Source organism: Cupressus sempervirens, chromosome 3 (genome assembly GCF_028749045.1).
Source record: "Cupressus sempervirens isolate cs-2001-9-10 chromosome 3, ASM2874904v1, whole genome shotgun sequence".
Lineage (NCBI taxonomy): Eukaryota > Viridiplantae > Streptophyta > Pinopsida > Cupressales > Cupressaceae > Cupressus > Cupressus sempervirens.
The window spans coordinates 306,259,504-306,278,689 of record NC_143120.1 but is presented as its reverse complement, the minus strand read 5'-3'; the positions used below and the strand labels follow the sequence as shown (position 1 = coordinate 306,278,689).

At 36.0% G+C, this 19,186-nt stretch overlaps 1 protein-coding gene across 1 annotated transcript in view; it reads right to left on the bottom strand.

Moving 5' to 3' along the window:
- LOC149566194 (uncharacterized) overlaps positions 1–19,186 on the bottom strand; it is a 181,313-nt gene that overhangs the window by 128,685 nt on the left and 33,442 nt on the right. Inside the window, exons 2-3 of the mRNA XM_089819618.1 lie at positions 1,318–1,398; positions 1,098–1,157 (exon numbers count right to left, since the gene is read on the bottom strand). Coding sequence (XP_089675744.1) covers positions 1,098–1,157; positions 1,318–1,398 — 141 coding nt within the window. The remainder of the gene's footprint in view (positions 1–1,097; positions 1,158–1,317; positions 1,399–19,186) is intronic.

Below are 19,186 nucleotides of genomic sequence, written 5' to 3'. Positions count from 1 at the left end.
ATTAATAAAGCAATGGAAAATAAATTTTATTCCTAAGCGAGTATAGGTTAAATCAACTATTCACAAGACAAATTTTGATTATACTTATATTTTATCTCATATTGTTTTTGCAAAAATGCTGCCTCACTGGATAAACATATTCTTCCTGTGCTGATAAGAGTCATTCTATTGAACAGCTAGAATCTTCTGGATACAATCCTAACCATATGGAAATTAGAAAGTCATGGAATGGGTCATGTATATTAGTTGGAAGTTGGAACACACTTTTCAACATCAACGATTTTGAAAATAATATTGAGGAAGTCTAACATAGAAATTCTGAGGAATTTTATTCCCTTATTTCTAATCGAGCAAAAAATTTGTTTGTTAATACCTCAGCCTGCCTGTCTATTAATGATATCAAATCAGATAAGGGTGGGCAATTTCACTCCATATATCAAGGTTATCTAGCTACTTTCTATGTTCTAAGATTTTCTCCTTTAGGACATTTGACCATCTGATTCTTCATTAAACTGTTTTTCAAACAGTAAATTTGATTGCTTGAACACAATTAAGGTCGTTCATGGGCATATAGAAATCTCGGCCAAGGATATCCATGAGATAAGTAAACTCCTGAGTTGAATAGATTTAAGGAAATACTATGAATTGTGAAATTGAGTATATGTAGATTAATGCATGATTAAATTAATAATGGCACCAAGCTACACAAAGAAGCCAAAATTAATGTCAAATGAGGAATTCAGTTTAAACGTGGTTTTGAAATGCTTTTTGTCTATTCTTAAACTACTTCTTGTATAATTGTTTCCTAAGGTTATATGGAGGTAATAGCATACCCAAGATTATTGTTTTGAGCCATTTCATTGTGTGCAGCTATCCAAATAGGTCCTAGGATGATCCGTAATAAGTATTCTTTTTTAATAGCATGTTGCAGATTTATAATATTTAGAACAAAATCCTAGTGAATGTCTGATTCTATAAAGTTGCACAGAGAGCCTATTCTGAGTGAAAATGACTATACATACAAGGCTCATAATTACCCCAAAATGAAAAAGGCAAACAAATACATAATCTAAAATGTGAGTTCTATTATACAGTACCAAATAGGTAGCTGCCTTCAAAGGACCCGCTATAATCAATAGAAGGATTGTTGTAGACACCTGCAAGATCATTCCCAGAGCTAAAATTAATATTTTATTTAGCTATAAAGTTAGTATGGCTAAAAGAAACAAGGTAAAGAGCAATCACAGATAAAATCTTCAGCCTACTTATGTTTCAAGCCATGCCATGAGCAGTGATAGAACAGGTTGATGAACAAACCATAGTTTTTCTTCCAGCAGCTACACCCCATCTCATCGATGAGATAACTAAGGGAAGAGAGAAAAAGTAACCAAAATAGTTCTGCAAAAATTCATGGATAACAATTTCAATCGTTAACCTTTATTCTTCGTTTAATAAAAATAAAAAACATAAAATTGACTTAAAGTTGACTTAAAGTTGACCTAAACAACAACACATTTGACCTCATTTAAAATCTACAAACAATAAAATAACACGGTAACTCAAACTGGTGGCAAAGCACCCTTATAGAAGCAACTTACAAGTGATAAGAATGGTATTAGTCTATTAGATATTGTAAGCAACACAAATGCGAAAGATAAGAAATCTTTATTTTCATTTTGCGAAACTATGTAAGTTTTCAAAATCCAAATACTTTCTATAAGACAAAACTGACAAATGCAAGACGGTCTAATTGTAATGTCCCCTTTTCTAGGAAATTAGAATATTAATAGGCTAACCCAATGATATATTAAAATTGACTTATGGGGACTTAATGCAGAATTATAAAAGGTCAATTTAATATTATAAAAGGGGGTTAATAAGAGACGAATTGATGAGAAGACAAGGAGACGGGAATGGTGTTGTGAGGTTTTCACACATCGCCCCAAATCTTGGGAACCCCCTTTTTTTTTAATCGCCTTGGCAAATTTTTGGATTGCCCAAAATTTTTGAGTTTTGAAAATTTCACGCCTTGGCACCTTCAGGACAAATGTGGGGAGGCTTAGCTTATTTTCACCCGGTTTCAACTTGATTTTCTAGAGCTATCAATTCTATCCCTAGGCCGAACAATTTTAAAAGTTAATTTCAATTTGGCAGGATAAAATTGTAAATTTTGTACTTAGACGATTTCTTTAGAAAATTTGGTTTTACTTGTGTAAATTTGGATGATTTTCAAAAGAGAAATTTTAATTAGACTTAAGTTTTTGGAAAATCTTTTTTTTTTTGGTGAAGAAGGGGATTTAATTTTGTAGGATGAAGTTAAATTGCAAAATTGATTTTTGACTCTAGGGGGCAATTTTATTGTCATAAGATTTTAAATAGCTTGGCAAAATCGATTTGGTAGAAATTTGCAAAAAATTGGCTTTAATTGGATTAATTTGCCTTGAAAATTTTTTAGTTTTTAATGAATTTGGTAATTTCATATTGAAAAATGGCTTTTGGTTAGCCAAAATCCAAATTTAATGACGTATTAATTACTAAACCCTCATTAAATGGAAATATTTAACACCCTCAAGGCACTATTTAATTTTGTTTTACAATTTGGAGCTAATTGGCAAATTTAAAAGTGCAATTTTCTTTTGACAAAATTAAATTTTTGAGCTAAGTACTTAATTATGGGCCATGACTTGGAGTTAATTTTTGTCTTTTTTTTCTCCTCCAAGACCAGGTCGGCCAGCTTAGAGGGAAAAGAAATTGGTTATAAAGGAGACCTCTTTCCCATTTCTTCTTCACAATTCATTCCTTCCTCTCCATGCTTGGGCGAATTTCCTTGGGAGCAGATTTTGATGCTTAGGCGATTTTGTTCTAAGGCAGATTCCTCTCCATTGTTGAGCGAATTTCTCTTGAGGAGCAGATTTCAGGCCTTGGCGATTTTCCTTATGGGCAGATTTTTGCAAATTTTTGGTGATTTGTTCTCCTTCTATGTGCTGCGATTTGTGCCCTAGGTGACATTTTTGGGCAAATTGAGGACTTCCATGCTTGGGCAAATTAAGACAAGGGCAGAACTTTCCACTCTTGGCATTTTCTTGAGGCAGATCTGATTTTGTGACATGGACAATTCATGGTGAAGGTCTGATTTCTCCCTATTTAGGACTGCATTTTTTATATCAGACTTGGCGATTTTTTTGGGAGAAGGGATGCATATGAAAGTTTGATTTTTGTTTGATTGAGCAAGTGTTGGATAGTTTTAGAGGTTTAAATTTCTAATTTGCAAAGGAATTTGAAATTCTTGAAGTCTTGTCCTAGGTTCTGAAAAGTCACTGTAAGATTATTGGTTAAGGTGAATTTTCATCATCTAGAGTTGCAAGGGGTCCTTAAGTTGACATCCATCTTTCGCTCTAGTCTAAGGATTGCTCCTCTTGGTTCTTCTTGCCTTCTAGTCCACCACTCTACCATCCCGTAATAGTGCAACAAGCATGGAGGATGGTAGTGCAAGTAAGAATCCCAAGTGGGCAAACACTAAGAAAGACAGAGGATATGATGCCCAAAACTCCCTTCTTCTCGAAAATGAAGAGAATAACCAACACCAATATCGGTACAGTGGACATGATACGAATGAGGGATAGACTAAAGGAAGGACAATCCTCCTTGGCAAAAAGGATATACAAGAGCGGAATTGTACATGCGGCAACTTTTCCTTCCACATTGCCTTGTCCAGAATTGATTATGGAATTGTTATCCAAATTTTCACCAAGGCTCAATTCAGATGCAAATCACGAAAAGATAGTTTATGAGTGTCACGAGCCTGTGCTCGAACCTCATAAAATGTTCTTTTGAATATTATAGAAAGAGATAACTCAGCATTCAGGGGTTGTTTCAGCTTGCTACAGGAAGGCTGTGACTTGCTGCAGGAAAGTTACGACTTGCTGCAGGAAGGCTATGACATGCTGCAGAAAAGTTACAACTCGTTGCAGGAAGGTTTTATGACTTGCTGTAGGAAGGTTATACGTGGAAAGAAAAAACACTTTTTTCACCTTTTGCTCAATACTTAGTGTTTTTTTTAATTTTTTGCAAAGATTATATTTTTATTTTATTCTTTTAAAGGGTTTAAAATTAAACATATTTTCTTGCAAAAATAATTTATTATAATATAATTTATTTTTGTTATTTTAAGTAAATATTAATTATTCTGATAAAATGTTGAGTGATTAAATATTATCACTTAATATTTTATATAAAATAATTAATATTTATTAAAACAAAAAGAATAAACTATATTATAATAAATTATTATTTAATAAATATTAAATGCCTTATATTTTGTTTATAGAATATAAATCATTTAATAATTATTATTGTGCAAAGAAATAAATGTTTAATTTTCTTTTAAAAGGTTAAAAACAGATATTTTGCAAATCATTATGACTAAGTGTTGAGTCAAAAAGGTTAAAACGGATATTTTGCTGAGTCAAAAAGGTTAAAACAGATATTTTGTTGAGTCAAAAAGGTTAAAACAGATATTTTGCTGAGTCAAAAAGTTAAAAGCAGATATTTTGCAAATCATTATGACTGAGTGTTGAGTCATAAGGGTGAGGATTTTTGTCTTTAAAGTGAAGTTATTGCAATTTGGAGATTTTTTGGAGTCTGTTGGGAGATGTGACTGCATTTATGAGGGGCAGTTGTGAAGATATTTCAGGCCATGCCTTTTGGGGGATTTTGTACACCTTTTGGAGTCTTTTCAAAGACTGAATTTTGGCCTTTGGGGCTTAATCTGACCCAGCATTTGTGGCTTTCAAAATACAGTTGGGTAAAAGGTGGATAAGTATGAGTTGAAGGCTCATTTTGTAGAGGTTCTTCTTTTTCTCTGTCTTGCTGTTTTGTAAGTTTTCAGACTTCTTAACAGTAGTAGAGATCCTTTTGTAACCCATTATTCAGAGAGATATACAGATTTGCAGTACTTTTGGACAGTGATTTTAGCTTGTGCCTTCTCTTTTTCTGTGTCTGTGTGTCATGTTGATGCCTTCTACAAGATTTTTTTAGTCTTTTGCAGGTTGAAAGTTGTGTTACAGAGCAGTTTTAGATCGTGAGTAATTTATTCTCCTTTAGAAACTGTTATTTTAGCCTTCTTATCAGTTATTGCTGCATGGATTTTGATTATTGAGTCGTGCAAAGGAGTTTCGTTGTTACTGTTTTACTATGTGCTGGTTATATGTTAGATCTCAAAGGATACTTTTTTGGTGCATCACCCTTAGGATTTAGAATTTTATTTACTGTTATCCTTCTTCCCTTTTCCTCCATATAAAGAATTAATTTCAGGCAGTGTAAAGTGATTTACCAAATAGGAAGCCGGCCTAGAATCCGGAGATTCATTCCATCCACGGTTCACCCACAACCTTGGAATGTTTCCATATTACTCCAGAAGGTTAAGTTTTCTGCAAACTTAACAGGGTGCAATTTTGGTAGATAACAGTTTTGGCACGCCCGGTGGGACAGTTTTATTGACTAAGCTCTTTTAGAACTGGTCTTTACAACAGTATTTTCAATTTTTGTGCTGATTTTGATATGCTATCAACATAGAACAGACCTGTGAGAGGTCATTATTTTGCATATCTGGTGACTCAGCAACCATATGTACTGGTATTAAGTAGATTCAGTGCTTACAATGGATTATCATCCTCCATTTCATGAAATTCTTCCTCCATTCTCTGAATTTCAGCCACCTCAAAATGACTGTATTGCTGGTTTCATGCTAGAATTTAAAGGACAGCATTCATCTTATGCTTGCCGCCCACCCACCCCTGCTGAAGGATGGTGGAAGCGTCAACTGGCGTACCAGCAGCCTCAACAAGAGATGCATCAACAAAGATTTGATACGCAGCAACAAGAGCCTATTTTTCAAGCTCATACCCAACAACAAGAGATGTTGGTCGGTCAGGAGCAACATCATCAAGAGATGGAAGAGCAAAGAAAATACTATGAAGAGCTATTGGAGACCCAGAAAAAGCATATGCGAACAGAAGCAAAGAAGCAATTTGATGTCAGATGGAAGCAGTATGAAGAGGTCATTATAGGACAGCAACAGAATCAGGTGGCCCTTACAAGCAATCTGACAACATTATAGAAGGTTTATAAGGAAGAGATGGGAAAGATTTCTGCTGTTGTAGCTGCAAAAGAAGACGATTTGCAAAGAACATTAAGAGTTAATGAAGAATTTCATGATAAAAAGCTAGAGGAGTATAGCGAAAAAATGGAACTCCTATTGAATGAATTCATGAAGAACAAGGATGTTGAGGCTCATCATGAAGAAGTACTTGCTCAGCAAATTCGAGAGAAGGAGAAGCAAATTAATTTTCTACTTGCACAAGTACAACAACTAGAGGCTCAATCAGAAGTCCATCTTCCCGTTCATCCTCAAACAGGGCAGTTTTCATGGACCAAGTATCCTGGTTATGAAATGCCTAATCTTGTCAAAGATACCCAATGGGAGCCAATTCAAAGTCAAGAGACTAAAGATGAGGTCACTACAACTCATTCTGAACTACGGAATGAAGAAATAACCGTGGAAGCCCAATTGGGACAAAACATTTTTGAACAGCAAGGTTCTGAACAGCATGATGAAGGGGCTCTATTAGTTGCAGGAAAAGACACAGGTGAAGAAGAAACCATTGTGTGTTTCTTTGAAGAGTTACCCTTATTTGTTGAGCAAGAGGGGAGTATGGATGTTCAAAGTATATCCATCCAAGCTTTGCAACAGCAGGACATAAACAATGAAGTTATACCTGACAAAGTATCCGCTCAAGATACGGAAGATCAAGAATTAGTTCAGTATGATACCAATTTGTTGCCTTTATTTAAGGAGATTTCTGCAACTTCTCATGCTATTCTGAATACATCAACTGTGTTGAAAGATGAAGAAGACTTGGGAGAAGACCAATTCTCGGATGATCTAGAAAAGTTCTATTTAAAACTAGATGCAAAGCCATCCTCAACAAGAGCAACGGTGTATGAACAAACTGACAAGGTACCAGATCAGATACTATTGCAACCTGAAATAGTTGTTTTAAATCAACAACAAGATGTTGTAGCAGCAGGCCATCGTCCTCAAACAATTAATCATGAGCAACCAATCAGCAAACAAAGCTCCAAGTTTGTTTGTTCTAGAGGCTGTCCTATCAAACATCTGGCGGATATAAAGTCCATTGAAGGAGGAGCAGGTGCACACACACTTGATATCAACTTTTCATCAGATGATGTTGTTGTAGGAGTGTGGATTACTACAGATTCATCCAACAACGATGATGTTTTCGATCAGCTTGGACAAGGAAGTACAAGTCTTATCAAGCTAAAGGTGTTTCAGAAAATGATCAAGATTTTATCATGGTTCCATCTCGTCATGGTTATCAACATGCATATTTATCATTGCAAATTAAGAAGGAAAGGTCAATATTTCTGTCAACCAGTTAATGGTTTTGTTTAGCTCCTCATTGTTGGTTAGGCTAGGATAGGTCAGTTTTTGGTTTTCCCTAAAGTGCTGTTATGCACAGTTAAGTAGGTGTTTTCCTAGTTTTCCTAGTTTTCAATAAGCCTCCAAGAGCTATCAATATGTTTACAGCTACAACTATGAGTTTGCTACTGCTGCCCACTCCTTATGTATTCAGAATACACCTAAAATTCATGACAGCAAAATTTCTTTTACTGTCACAAATCCTACATCTATGCTCGGTAAATAAGGAGTGAAAGACAAAATTGAAGTAGGTTGCTTTTGAGAAATGAGTGACTCCATGCCCAATGGACTTTTCAAGGCTACTGGTTTCCCAAAGTCTAGCAAGCAGACTTCCAGCAAATGTCGCCAAGAATGTTATCCAAATTTTCACCAAGGCTCAATTCAAATGCAAATCACAGAAAGATAGTTTATGAGTGTCACGAGCCTGTGCTCAAACCTCATAAAATGTTCTTTTGAATATTATAGAAAGAGATAACTCAGCATTCAGGGGCTGTTTCAGCTTGCTGCAGGAAGGCTATGACTTGCTGCAGGAAAGTTATGACTTGCTACAGGAAGGCTATGACACGCTGCAGAAAAGTTACAACTCGTTGTAGGAAGGTTTTATGACTTGCTATAGGAAGGTTATACGTGGAAAGCAAAAACACTTTTTTCACCTTTTGCTCAATACTTAGTGTTTTTTTTTATTTTTTACAAAGATTATATTTTTATTTAATTCTTTTAAAGGGTTTAAAATTAAACATTTTTTCTTGCAAAAATAATTTATTTTTGTTATTTTAAGTAAATATTAATTATTCTAATAAAATGTTGAGTGATTAAATATTATCACTTAATATTTTATATAAAATAATTAATATTTATAAAACAAAAAGAATAAACTATATTATAATAAATTATTATTTAATAAATATTAAATGCCTTATATTTTGTTTATAGAATATAAATCATTTAATAATTATTATTGTGCAAAGAAATAAATGTTTAATTTTCTTTTAAAAGGTTAAAAACAGATATTTTGCAAATCATTATGACTAAGTGTTGAGTCAAAAAGGTTAAAACAGATATTTTGCTGAGTCAAAAAGGTTAAAACAGATATTTTGTTGAATCAAAAAGGTTAAAACAGATACTTTGTTGAGTCAAAAAGGTTAAAACAGATATTTTGCTGAGTCAAAAAGTTAAAAGCAGATATTTTGCAAATCATTATGACTGAGTGTTGAGTCATAAGGGTGAGGATTTTTGTCTTTAAAGTGAAGTTATTGCAATTTGGAGATTTTTTGGAGTCTGCTGGGAGATGTGACTGCATTTATGAGGGGCAGTTGTGAAGATATTTCAGGCCATGCCTTTTGGGGGATTTTGTACACCTTTTGGAGTCTTTTCAAAGACTGAATTTTGGCCTTTGGGGCTTAATCCGACCCAGCATTTATGGCTTTCAAAATGCAGTTGGGTAAAAGGTGGATAAGTATGAGTTGAAGGCTCATTTTGTAGAGGTTCTTCTTTTTCTCTGTCTTGCTGTTTTGTAAGTTTTCAGACTTCTTGACAGTAGTAGAGATCCTTTTGTAACCCATTATTCAGAGAGATATACAGATTTGCAGCACTTTTGGACAGTGATTTTAGCTTGTGCCTTCTCTTTTTTCTGTGTTTGAGTGTCATGTTGATGCCTTCTACAGGATTTTTTCAGTCTTTTGCAGGTTGAAAGTTGTGTTACAGAGCAGTTTTAGATCGTGAGTAATTTATTCTCCTTTAGAAACTGTTATTTTAGCCTTCTTATCAGTTATTGCTGCATGGATTTTGATTATTGAGTCGTGCAAAGGAGTTTCGTTGTTACTGTTTTACTATGTGCTGGTTATATGTTAGATCTCAAAGGATACTTTTTTGGTGCATCACCCTTAGAATTTAGAATTTTATTTAGTGTTATCCTTCTTCCCTTTTCCTCCATAAAAAGAATTAATTTCAGGCAATGTAAAGTGATTTACCAGATAGGAAGCTGACCTAGAATCCGGAGATTCATTCCATCCACAGTTCACCCACAACTTTGGAATGTTTCCATGTTACTCCAAAAGGTTAAGTTTTCTGCAAACTTAACAGGGTGCAATTTTGGTAGATAACAGGAATGTGCATCCAGATTTGATCTAAACAGTAATTCCATCATTGTTGATGAAGGGAAGAGAGTGTTGGCCAGCATTGGCGAACAAGCAATCGAAGAAACATTCAACATTCCCCAATACAAGGGCATGACGGTAGTGATGATGGACCAAGCAACTAAATCATTTCAAGATAACCAAGAGGCCTATTACACGCATCTAAGGCAGAATTGGATACGCGAGGGAAAGAAAGGAGTTAACAAATCATCGAGGCTCACAATGGCAGATTTCAAACCAGAATATGGTGATCTCGTTGTTCTGCTCAGTCAGATCATGGGCCTAGCTCAAGGGATGCAATTTGAAAACTGGATGTACTTCTTCATTGATGAAATTGAGAAAGGGAAAAGAAGGTTTGAATGGGCCAAGATCATAAGCAAGAACTTAGAATTGCAACTCAAAACCATGCAAAACCAAAGGCAATTCTACATGGGCTCCTATCTGTTCTACCTAATTGCTAGATTGTACAAGAGTCTGGGACTTAAGGCCTTAGGAGAAGTTGGTAATGGACCGGGGCAATATTTGGTACATGAATGCTATCCGCAGCTCCATTTGCACAATAACAAGGATTACAAGGTATTTTGCGATGCCTTCGCTATGAAGACAGTAAGGGTACTACAAGGGACACCTGCTAAGAGACTTTCATCGGACGCAGAAGCAAAGATAAAGAAATATGGGAGTTGGTTCATCCAATTTCCACAGTTTACATACATTAGAGTGGCAGGAAGTACAGTTTGTCCTAAGAGGCTTCCAAGGTACCCACCCGACAAGGTAGTTTTGTTAGAATTGGCTAGGCAACTTGAGCACTATGATAGAATAATGAGGAATGAAGGGAAAACAGGCATTTCGTTCTCAATCGTAATTGGCAATGATAGTTGCCCAAATCAGGCCTCCTTTGAAGCCACAGAGAAGGAATTGGAATGGTATCATCTAGGATGGTACAAAGTAAGGCAAGGATTCGATCCTAATGGTCTTATCAAGGTATCTCATGGAAATGAATTCAAGCATGTTCCCACCATAGAAGACTTTTGGGCCAATGCCAAAGATGACTTTCATGTGAGAAAGCTAGCTTTCTCAAGGCTGTCAGTGAACACGATGAGGGCTATTAGATGGAGGGGCCTTGATATTCCAGATCAACTGGAGGATGATGGAAATGTGTTGAGAGAAGACTATGATACAGTAGAAGGAACAGAATTGAATCCACTAGATTGGGATGACCATCAGGATCCTTCCTTGGAAGCAGTCACAAGGGTAGTGGATTTACATACCGAGTCGTGGTATAATGAAGGACTAAGGAAGCTACAAAGACAAAGGATTCCCCTTACCTATGAGATGATGAAACCAAAAGAGAGACAAGCAGAATTAGTCGGACAAAGGAATGAAGGAAATAGCCGGCAACAGGAAATGATTAGAAATAGCAAGAAGAAAGTTTTGGAGGTAGAGAAGGGCAAAGAACATCCAGAGCCTCCAGCCAAGAGACAGCATGCAGCGCCATCAAGAGAGAGTATAATTGAGGCTAGAAGCCAAGAGGTCAATTCAAATGATAAAAGGGCCGCAGTGGAGGTGAGCTCTGATTCGGAATCAATTGGCTATAGTGAAAGCACCAAGTACTCCCCTCTCTTAGAGAACCAACAAGGAAATGATATAGAAGAAACTAGTGGAGAAGAAGACGGACCAATCGACATCGAGGCAATAAGTCAAGAACCCGAGGCCGTTGGTGATGCTATGTTAGTCGAACCAAATCCAGATTTGGGGAGATGCACTGCACCACTATGGTTAAGACAAATGCTTATGCCAAGAGGCGAGGTGATAACGGCCCATACAACTAAGGACATCCAAGGGTTAATCGAAAACGGTGATAGCAAGAACCAAAAACAAATGGCAAGAACGGTGGCAAGGGTAACCAGGAGCGACAATGATCACCTAAAGGTTCAAATTGCTATTCCATCAGTCAACAAGGCAGTGAATGAGATTGTGGCCCAAGAATATGAGATAGTGGAACATAACTTGGGAAGGAATATAGATGATATGGGGTGTGAGGAGGTCCAGGAAGGTATAGCATCAATCAGAGAAAGGTTAAGGAAGGAAAATGAAAGGATAGTAAAGTTGGAGGCCGAGAACAAATATTGGAGAGGTAGCTAGCCCATCCAACAGCTGCACCAGGCAGCCCTTCCTCAAGACAGCGGGAGCAATTCAGAAGAGATATCAGCTCAGCTACACAAAGCCAGGGATTGGATCCATGATACAATCCAAGATGGGCAAAATTTCTTGCCTTCCTTCATCTCGACAAAATTTCTTGCCTTCCTTCATCTCGACATTCTAGTCATTAGTGGCCGTTAGAGACAAGTTCAGATTATTCGAAGAAGAGTGGAAAGGTTTTCTTCCCATCAGAGATTTGGCTATTCCTAGGCTACACGTGTTCATTGGGCTACCTGAGGCATATTTGCAAAGGGCCATGGTTCGTTGATGAGAGAGGATTGAGTATAGTTGAATCTTGGTTTGTTGCATTAACTACCAGATTTAGAACACTTGAGGAAATACATAATGAGATTGCACAACACAGTCCAAGCCTCGACACTTCTATTACAACTATGATGAGCAACGTTGGGGTGGCACTTGATTTTGAGGATATTAGAGAAGAGGATATCAATGAGACAAATTTTGGATCGAGGTTGGATGAGTTGGGAAAGGTTGCCATCAGGAAGAAGCATTTGGGCACCCTTTCCTTTTCCAATGCTTTTATTGGATTTGCAAAGGAGTATGAGAAGGATCATGAAAGGATACTACAAGTAGCAAGCAACGTGGTGAAGTCAATGGAACTCAGGGCAAAGCACACACCTTGTCCTCCTATGGAAGAAGTTAACGAAAGGCTAGCTAAGTTCATTGCCTTAGCTAAGAAAATGAAAGAAAAGGGAAGATTTATATTAGAAGATCATTTGATGTAAGCCCAAGTGGCAAATTTCCCCTTTCTTCTAGAATAGGACAAGTGTATTTCTGATTGGCCACCATTTTGGTGCCTTCTCATTGGTTGCCACTTTTTGCACTTTTTTCATTGGTCCATTGATGAGGTGGCGACTTCTCATTGGCCAATGGGGTGGCAACCCTAATTAGGGTTTTGAGGATCCAATCTGGATCGTTGATCTTGTTTTGATCTCCACCGTCCGTTGTATTTCTAGCCCCTATAAAAGGCCATTTGCTCTCATTTGTAAAGGTGTTGGAGAAATTGTTGCGAAGATAATACCAAAATTGCTCTCTTTTTCATTGTTGCGATTTGCATGTTGATTAAGAACATTGGATGTTATTGCATGTTTTCTACTTCCACTTAGTTAGATTTCCTTTCAAGTTGTTAAAGTTGGTTTCATTTCAAGTTGCTAAGTAGGAGTGAAGTAGATGGATAGTTGTATGGTAGCTTTAGTAAATGTTTGATAGGGATCATACTAAACCACTAGCATCCTAGCGGCTGGTTGGGAAGCTTTGTGTGGTAAGCTAGTTTATTATTCTTTTGAATCATTGCACCTATGGAAATGAGGCCGTTGGTCAACTCTCATTAGGTTTGATCCCCGTCCATTTGCTAACCTTCCATTCATAGGAGGAGTAAAATAGTGAGTAGCTAGGTAGTTGAAGTTTAGAGAGAAGAAAGTTAGAGTAGGTCGAATATTAGAACACATCCACTCACCTTCCACCACCATCACTTTCCCGTCAACATCACCATTGGCAAACACATCCTTTGTCACCACCACCATCAACATTGTTTGCCTCCGCACATTTCACAAACCAAGCCACCATCACCTCCATCCCACCAAAGTCCAAGTCATCCTCGAAAGAATAGCGTAAGGCCGCCTACGTGATTATCAGCGAATCACATCGATAAAACTGAGCGAGTATCCAACGGTGTAAGGAACATTGGAGCTATTGCTTATGTCTTCATGAGTAATAAATTTTCAAGAGAGGAGTTGCATGTTTGATATCCCATATTGAATATTCAAATCCTAATATGTTATGTAAGTGATACAAAACTCGCATCAACAAATGGGAAGCTTAAAGGTCATAGGGTTGCTCCCTAAGAGAACCAAGATAAGCTGTTTCAGCATGCTTGGATTTGGATATTGGTTTTAGCTCTCTTTGAGAAAGTGGAAGTTTTTGCTTTCAATATTCAGAACGAGGACGCAAGTCCTTCAGGCATCTCGTGGTCAGCTGGACACAAACTCAGGTTGAAATCAGCTAGTGATGAATTCACATGAGTTCATCTTTGGAGTTCATTTCTTTGTGTTTCCAATCTCACTGTTGTTGTTTCTAAAATTGGATTCCTATGTTATGTTATTGTATTGCCAGTTTATAATGCAATAAAAAACTCTAAAAGTATTTTTACGTAGGTATTTTGCTGGTATTTTTATTGCATAAAATTATTTGTTGTCTTCCGAAAATTGTTTGTGAGAAAATTGGGGTAAATAATCCAATGAGATATTACAGTGGTATCAGATAAGATAAGATAAATTAATTAATGTCCAACAAGAGACTAACAAGGGTCTAAGGGACTGGAAAATACTTTTCTCTAAATTATAAATTCTGCATCTTTTCTATGGGAGGCTTGGCTGATGTTGCAAAAATAAAGCGACATTTGTTAAGGTTGTAGCTTCTGTCGGATTGATTTTATCAAGAGATTCCTTGTTGATGGTAAATCATCTTTAAGATAAATATCTTATATATACTATACATTATATATTATTATATAATAATATAATAATATATTACATATATAGTCAATATATTAATATTACATATATGCTTAAAGATGAGTTATACATATAGTTATTTATTAACTAATGCTGATTAACTATAGAGACATGTCTCTTCGTGAGACATGCCTCCTCTCATATTTATGAGTCTTCAAATTTGCATTTGGAAGACATCAATCACATTGGCAATGATACTACATTTGCAGAAACGATCATAGAAAAACAACATAGTATCAGAGCAAGTTCAAGGGAGGAATGCAAATGTTTTGATGAATCATCTACCCTCTGCAATACTAGAAAGGCTCAAAATATTGCTTTGTCATTTTTTGAAGTAAGGCACAAGTTGCCTCATTGCAACTTGGTTGAACTCGCTCCAGCTCGACACAACTCACCATGGAGGAGATTACACCTGCAGAGATTTAAATACTGGCATGACTTGGATCAGCTGAACAGATGCCTGTGCTCGAGCCCATTGAATCTTCAGGAAATACTTGCACTGGTGTTTAATTTTCTGCAAACTTTCTTCACCATTTTCAGATTACACAATATGCAAGTTGTTTCCCTACTACAAGATATGTATTTTGCTGATTCCTAGGAGTCGGCTGCTCATAAATTGGTATTGCAACATAGGGAGAGAATACGGGCAATCCTCTATACAAATTATGTGAGATGGAGACATTTAAATATCAATATTAGGGTTGAGAATAGGAGCCAAGATTCCCTTTATTGGAAATTGATGAATTAATGTGAACAAGACACGATAGTGATGGATCAATTGCAACTTATCGATAATGATCGAGAAACCAGCAATAATGGGTAATAGCAATGGGAAGATACTTATCATTGACGGCTGGCATAGCTATTGTTTGACTGTTGGAACCAAATATTCATGGAACGCATGTGAAGAAAGTGAGGGCAAATTTTTGAAAGAGATGAAGCAAGACCAAAAGGGCAACAGCCCATCCTCGAGCAAAAGGTCCAACAAACATAATTTCCGGGAGGAGATTACACCAAGATGCAAATACCATTCACAACAAAAGCACCGTCAGTACTGAATCGCTTAATGAGCATTCACAGTGTTGCACAAAATGAACCGGAACACTCAGGCCAAATATTTGATCCTATATGTAATGCTTGGCTAATGAATACAAACGGAAACACTCAAATATATTATCAACTGGGCTATGATGATAAGTGGATGCTGTAATATTAGCATCTTCAATGTAGGGCACAAGGATTCAAGGGTGGAACATCGATCCCTTTGAGGTAAGTACATAACTTATATTAAGTTTCTTGAAATTATTATTATTATAACGCATCAAGAGTGGTACATTCTTTGTGTCATCATTAATAATTATTTTGTAGTTATACTATATGTGATAATATAACTAAAAATATATGGTGATTATATATGTATATAAAGTAAAATATATTTCTTAAACAATTTGTTATGAATATAAGAGAAATTGGTCACTTTAGATTTTCATGTGTTATTAATAAAGGAAGTAATATGTTAAAAATAGTTCATAGTATATATATAGAAAATGGAAGATATGCTTATATGTTCAAAACTTCAAAGTATATACATTTATCTATATTATATTGGGATGATCTTATATTATTATGTAGAATCGTTATTAAAATAATTTTATATCATTATGCAAAATTGTTGATTATCCTTGAATATTATGTATCATTTGAATTTTATATTTATTTGATCTATACTATATTGGAAATTATATAACGATTAATATGAGTTACAATGTGAATCATGATAATATTAATGAGAAATATAATTATGTTGTAGGAGCTATTTTTCCTTGATCTTTTCTTTCGAGAATGTTCTTGCAGGAAAATGAGGATTAATATCAAATTCAGAGAGAGTCTTACACTTTGTTAAAGGGAAGTTTATTTTAGAAGCGTAGAAGATTTATGTTCAAAGGGATTCTGACACATCCGTCAGAGGGAGCAGATAGAGGATATGCTTTTGTCAACCATCAATGATATTAATCATATTGATTCAGAGGGAGTAAACCAATGTTGTGATGGAATCTTCAGTGATCGATAAATTGTAATAGTCAAGAGGACTATAATTCATGCAACTATGTGAATGGACCTACCCCTTGTGTACATCATACGAAAGTTGTGACTTTAATTAAACTATCTACGAGTCTCTCTTTGATAAATGAAACTTGACGTATGAGTTGTAGAGTTGAATTCAAGTGGCACAATTATACTCAATCAAGATATTGGCATATTGTGGACGAGTTTGTGTTAGCTTCTACTATTAAGCTTAATGAATGTTTGGAGCTTCAATGGATGAAAAGAGCAAGTTGGAACTCAGAAAGAAGTCGTCAATTTGATGTGATGTAAAAGTGTTCAACGATATAAGAGTGGGAATTTTTTATTGTGGGCAGGGGAATGATAGCCAATGTTTCATTCCCACTTGAACCATCCTTAGAAAAGGAGATATTCCATGAGCCTCATGGGCAGATAAGTACTTGTATCTTTTACATTTATCTATTCATCTATTTGTAATTCTATACACACTATAAGAGTTATTTGATTTGATCTTTTCCTTTATGTGTGAGGATATTCTTACAGGAAAAGAAGGTTTGTACTTTACATATGCTACCAAATATCGTGCAGACTCAATCTAATGATAGTAGTTCCAAAGACCGTGATGATTAAGATGGATAAAGTGAGGTTATTGAAGAAAACATCTTTGATGATTAAGACTATGAGATTCTTTGACATTAAGAGGGAGTATGACACTTCTTTGAAGGCAACGCAGAAGCTTAGAAGATTGATACTTAGAGGGAGTCTAGAAATACATGTGTGTGACTGCATGATTTTGATGGGCCTAATCCTATGTATATCATGAGGAAGTGATGACTTACCACCAGAAAGTCAGAAGATTGATATCAGATTTAGAGGGAGTTCGAAAGGCATCCTTGGGTGAAGAGAGTTTCTACTGGAGTAACTAGAGGACCTGACTTCCCAGGATCCTTGTTCAGAGGGAGAATTTTGAGGTGCCCGTGTAATCCTTTGTTAATGATATCTTCTCTATGAGGAGAAGTTATAAGTGAAATTCCTTGTAATGCATTTTTCTGTGAGAGAATGAGGTGAAAGCCTTTGTACCAACCGTTGACTAGGTTCATGGTGGTTACTATTTCAAATATGATATGTAATGAAAGGTGACAATCTTTCATTGACATATATAAACAGGAGGTAACCATTATAAGATGACGATCTTATAAATGGTAGACCTATTATCATGGTTCTCTGGGCCGGATTTTGCCAGACACCATGATAACGAACAGTCAGAAGGTAACCATTATAAGATGACGATCTTATAAATAGTAGACCTATTATCATGGTTCTTTGGGTCGAATTTTGCCAGACACCATGATGATGAACAGTCAGAAGGTAACCATTGTAAGGTGGCGAGTTTACAAATGGTAGACTTGTTATCATGGTTCTTTGGGCCGGATTTTGCCGGACACCATGATAACGAACTTGTTATGGTTATTTGGGTCGGATCTTGCCGGACACCATAGTTGCTACTATAGACCACACTTAAGGTGGTGTTTTTAAAAGAAATGAAAATTACTTCAATCAAGTGTGTTATGAAAGGTGAAAAATTTAGTCTCATAGTGAATTGAATATCATATTGAGATGATGTCTCTTCTTATTCTTGAGAGCATAATGTGTTCTATAAATCCTCCCTAGCTAAGAGGGAGTGTTAAGGTTGTAGCTTTTGTCAGATCGATTTTATCATGAGATACCTTGTTGATGGTAAATCATCTTTAAGATAAATATCTTATATATAATATATATGTAATATGTAATATGTAATATAATATATATTATATATTATATATTATTATATATTATATATTATATATTATTATATAATAATATAATAATATATTACATATATGGTTAATATATTAATAAGTCTTGGGGTTTGTCAAGCCTATGCTTGATCAGTCTTGGGGTTTGTCAAGCCTATACTTGTCAGTCTTGGGGTTTGTCATGAACCGTGAGATGTAGCTGACTGCAAAACTGAGATCAGGTCTAGTAGTAGTAAGGTAGATGAGACTACCTACTAGCTGCCTGAAGAGTGTTTCATCTACAGGAGGAGAAACAGATTGTGCGGACAATTTCAGACCAGTCTCCATAGGAGTGGAGGCAGATTTGCAATCCTGCATTCGAAACCTATCAAGCAAACTTCTGGCATACTTGGACTGAGACAAAAAAATGCTGTTGTCAGTCTGCCAAACCTCAATACCTAAACAATAATGAAGCAATCCGAGATCTGTCATATCAAAAGTTCTGCATAGATCCTGTTTGATTTCTGAAGTCAAATGTTCTGAATTTCCAGTAATGATCAAATCATCCACATAGACAACAAGAAAAAGAATATCATTACCAAAGTGTTTAATATACAGATTACTGTCTGACGGACTACGCTGAAATCCTTGGGTAACCAAGTAATGATCAATCTTTATGTACCAAGCCCTAGGGGCCTGTTTAAGACCATAGAGGGCCTTCTGGAGTCTACATACTTTGTGTTTTGAACCAACAACCTTAAAACCTGGGTGCTGTGTCATGTAGACTTCTTCCTGTAATTCACCATTGAGAAAGGTGCTCTTCACATCCATCTGATGAACTTTCCAACCATACTGAGCTGCAATTGCAAGAAGAATGCGAATAGTGCTCATTTTGGCTGTCGGTGCAAATGTCTCCTCATAATCAATGCCTTCGCGCTGGGTGAATCCTCGAGCAACAAGTCTAGCTTTGTATTTGTC